At 52.0% G+C, this 4564-nt stretch overlaps 1 protein-coding gene across 1 annotated transcript; it reads left to right on the top strand.

Moving 5' to 3' along the window:
- Nucleotides 1–420: 420 nt before the first annotated feature.
- Nucleotides 421–2391, top strand: LOC113769059. Its single transcript, XM_027313543.1, has one exon. It carries the CDS (start codon nt 421–423, stop codon nt 2389–2391), a length of 1971 nt encoding a protein of 656 aa, XP_027169344.1.
- Nucleotides 2392–4564: the final 2173 nt, after the last annotated feature.

A 4564-nucleotide genomic window follows, 5' to 3' on the forward strand; every position in this document is an offset into this window, starting at 1 on the left:
ACCTACGCGATCTAGGAGTAGAAGAGTTCCCTCTATTGGACCTGAGCCCAGCTCCGCTGCTCAGCAAGACCGTGTATCCGAAGAGCAAGGGTCCCCAAGGGCCCCGCCCACAAACGAAGACGTCATCGCCCGGATGGCCTTGTGGCAGAAAATCCCAACATTTTTTAGAAACTCGGAAGGTACTTCAAGCGGTAAGGGAAGGAAAAAGTCGAATCTTCCAAAAGAAGGTCGGTCAAGTCCCCTGAGATGACCACCGGAGAGGACTCCGATGACGGGCATCCCGCCCGGAGCACTTCGAAACGCGTCTCCTCCAAAGCCACCTCTAGAATCGTGTCCATTTCCAAGGCGTTCTCCCGGGGCTTGCTAGGAAGGTGAACTGAGGCCAAGCCTCGGAAGCCCGAGGGGCTGGCGGCCGATTACATGAAGGTTCCGCCCTTTACCGATGACATCAATGGAGAATTGGTTCCCCCCAACTTCAAGCTCCTAGTATTACAACCCTACGATGGCGGAGGTGATCCCGAGAATCACCTCCATGCCTTCATCTCAGCATTTCGGTTGTACTGCGTCCCCGACGCTGTGGTCTGCCAAGCCTTCCCTATTTTCCTGCAGGGTACTGCCAGGAAATGGTTCTGGAGTCTGGAACCTACGAGCATTTTCTCGCTGGACGAGCTGGTTGATAGGTACATCCACCGCTTCGTATCAGTTTGCCCTGTTACGAAGACCTCGACCTACCTACTGAACATACAGCAGGCTCCCAGGGAGTCTCTGCGTTTATACATGCAGAGGTTCAATGAAAAAAAAGTGCAGATACCTGACCAAAACGAGCAGGTGACCAAAGCTGCCTTCACCAATGGGTTGATCGCGGGAACGTTCCACACCGAAATTCATCGGGACTACCCACGAATGTTTCGAGAACTCTGGGAAAGGGTGGACCGAGATATCCGAAATGAGGACCTGAATCACATGAAACGGGAAGCCCAAGCAGCCCGCACTGGGCAAGACTCCCGAAGGAAGAAAGAGGCAAGCCGAGTCGAACAGGGCCCCAGCGGCTCATCCAACCCATTCCAAGATCGCCGGAGTGTTTTTGAAAAAATTGCGAATGGGAGGTCGTCCACCTCGGACGCCGATGTAACACCTCTCAACTCCAGCCGGTCTCACATTCTGGCTGTAATGAGACAAAATCACCTCGGTCGAGACCCTCCTGAGATTCTGGGAAGGAGGGAGAAGAAGAACCTCAGCCTCTACTGTGCCTACAACCTGGATGTTGGGCACGAAACCGAGGATTGTAACGATTTGAAGAAAGAAATCGAAAACTTGATCAGGCAGGGATACTTGAAGCAGTTCGTCCGCAAGGATGGAGGATTCAACCGAAGCGCTTCCCACCGGAAAAATCGAGGCTATCGTCGAGAAGACAGGTGGGACACGAAGAGTCATTGCCGTGGGCCTGAAAATCGTGGAAAGGACCAAAGGCCTTCACGAAACGGGTCCCCGGGCTACGGCCCTAACATCGTTGGGGTCATCAACACAATTGCGGGTAGTCCGACGAGAGAGGACAGACAGAACTCCCGGAAACGGACCTACCGTCAAGTCGGTATAGAGGCTGCCGAGCCGAGCTCCAGGCTATCCGAGGTGATCACTTATGGTCCCAGTGACCCTGTTCCTGCCGCCTCCAGCAACCACGAAATCCTCGTGATTGAAGTCCTCACCAATAATTACATAGTCAAGAAAGTCTATGTCGATCCCGGCAGCTCGGTAGACGTCCTGTACTACAAAACGTTTGAAGGCTTGAAACTGACCAAGGAGCAGCTTACCCCCGTCAGGACCCCTCTTGTGGAATTCGGGGGACACGTGGTCCATCCTGATTGGATGGTCTCCCTGATGGTGACCATTGGCCACAACCCCCACTGCCGGACCGTCCCTGTAAGTTTTACCGTGGTCAGAGCCGACTCCCCATATAACATGTTGATCGGTCGGCCCACGCTCAACGTTTTGAGGGCCGTGTACTCTACCTACCACCTGAGTTTCAAGTTCCCAACACCCGCTGGAGTGGCCGAAGTGAGTAGCGACGTGAACGCGGCCAGGGAGTACTACCTCGCCACCATACAGGTCGCAGTCACCCCTCGAGCTGAATCAAAGGCTGAGGGGAAGAGGCCGAACTTCCTCTCCATAGGCTACATCGATCCCCAGGACGCCAGGAAACCCAGCAGGCTAGAGGCCGGGGACGAGGTGGAAGAGGTGGTTCTCGACGATGTGAGACCCGACCAAGTGATGCAAGTGGGAACAAGTCTCACATCGCCCCTCAGGGAAGAAATGATCAACTTGATAAGAGAGCACCGAAACGTCTTCGCGTGGACCGCTGAGGAAGTGGTCGGGGTGCCCCCCGAACTATGATTCACCGACTTAACGTCGACCCACAGGCCCGTCCTGTGAAACAAATGAGGAGGCACTTCAGCCTAGAGTGCAGGCAAGCTGTTTCCGGCGAAATTGACAAACTCTTGCCCGCCAAGATGATCCGGGAAGTCCAATACCTCACCTGGCTGTCCAACCCTGTGATGGTGAAGAAGGACGCCGGTGGGTGGAGAATGTGTGTGAATTTCACCGATCTCAATAAGGCATGCCCCAAAGACTGCTACCCACTGCCAAGAATAGGTGATCTCGTTGATTCGGGCGTGAAACATAAGATCATATACTTCCTAGACGCCTTTAAGGAATACCACCAAATAGAAATGAGCGAAAAGGATTAGGAGAAAATGGCGTTCTACACTGACCGAGGTGTCTATTGTTACACAACAATGCCTTTCGAGCTCAAGAACGCCGAGGCCACTTACCAGAAGCTGGTCAACCGAATCTTCAAAGATTAGATCGGCCGAAATATGGAAACCTATGTGGATGACATCCTCCTGAAGAGCCGGACCACCTCGGTCTTCCTGTCAGACATGAAGGAGGTCTTCAGCATCTTCCGAGATTTCCGAATGATGCTGAATCTGAAGAAATGCATTTTCGGTGTCACTTCGAAAAAATTCCTGGGATACCTAGTATCTCGCCGAGGTATCGAAGCGAACCCCGACAAAGTGAAGGCTATTCAGGACATGTCACCGCCTCAGAATGTCCGAGAAGTGCAGAGGTTGAATGGCCACCTTGAACCGCTTTCTCTCCCAATCCGCCGAGAAGGCTCTACCCTTTTTTAAGGTGTTGAAAAAAGTTGATCGATTCACCTGGACTGAGGAGTGCCAACAGGCTTTCGATCAGATGAAAGAGTACTTACACCGCTTCCCTACCATCGCCTCACCGTGACCTGAGGAAAGGTTATACCTGTACCTCTCCGCGGCTGATGAGGCTGTCAATGCGGTGCTCATCCGAGACGATGGTACCCAGGTGCCCGTTTATTATGTCAGCCGAGCTCTCCGTGGACCGGAGACTCGGTACACTCAGGTGGAGAAACTAGTGCTGGAATTGGTCCATGCGACTCGGCAGTTAAAATCTTATTTTCTGGCCCATCCTATTTCAGTCAGAACTGATCAACCTATTCAACAGATATTGGTGCGTCCCGAGATTTCCGAACGCCTTACCAAATAGGCTGTCGAACTAGGAGAATATAACCTGTCATACGAACCCCGTACGGCGATCAAGGCCCAAACATTAGCATATTTTCTAGCCGAATTTACGTTCTCCGTGAGCCAAGACGCCAGCTCAGCACCATTCGGGCCTCAAAACTGGACGTTGTATGTGGACGGATTTTTCAACAGTGATGGCAGCGGAGCAAGGCTGCTCTTAGAAGATCCCCATGGAGAGGTATGTTTGTACACCCTCCGATTTGACTTCTTTGTAACCAATAATGAGACGAGTATGAAGCTTTGATTGCGGGATTTCGGCTAGCCCGCAAACTCGGTTCTCGACAAATTCAAGTCTACAGTGACTCTCAACTTGTGGTATGCCAAGTACTTGGCGAATACGAAGTCAGGGAAGAAACCATGCAACGGTATCTTTTTAAAGTTCACCAACTCGCTGCATATTTCGAGTTATTTCAAATCCAAATAATATTTCGATCGCAAAATAGGCGAGTTCGTTCTCGGCTCTCAACAAGACGGTTCTTATAGAAATGGTGACCGAACCCGAGTACCTGGAGGAAGTGGTCTACCCTGTGCATTCGGGAGACACATGGATGAGCTCACTCATCCTGTTTTTGGGCCAAGGAATCCTCCCTGAAGACCGGGTTGAGGCCAAGAGAGTACAACGCAAGGCCGCCCGCTACACCCTCCGAGACGACGAGTTATATAAACGATCCTATTTTGGCCAATTGCTACAGTGCATTCCCACCGATGAAGGGTTCTGTATTCTCAAGGAGATACACGAGGGCCTCTGTGGGGCACACATCGGCTATAGGATGTTGGCCAAAAAGGCTCTACTCCTCGGATATTATTGGCCTACCGTTCAACAGGACGCTCAAGATCTCGTACTTAGCTATTTTTCTTGCCAGGTTCATGCCTCCGAACACCACCAACTCACGAACCTTATGGTTCCAATCACCTCGCCCTGGCCGTTCGAGAAGTGGGGGATAGACATC

The sequence above is a fragment of the Coffea eugenioides genome, chromosome 4, assembly GCF_003713205.1.
Source record: "Coffea eugenioides isolate CCC68of chromosome 4, Ceug_1.0, whole genome shotgun sequence".
Taxonomy (NCBI): Eukaryota; Viridiplantae; Streptophyta; class Magnoliopsida; order Gentianales; family Rubiaceae; genus Coffea; species Coffea eugenioides.

Excerpts from the sequence above, each read along its gene's own strand:
- LOC113769059 (XM_027313543.1), top strand. The coding sequence starts at position 421 with ATGAAGGTTCCGCCCTTTACCGATGACATCAATGGAGAATTGGTTCCC.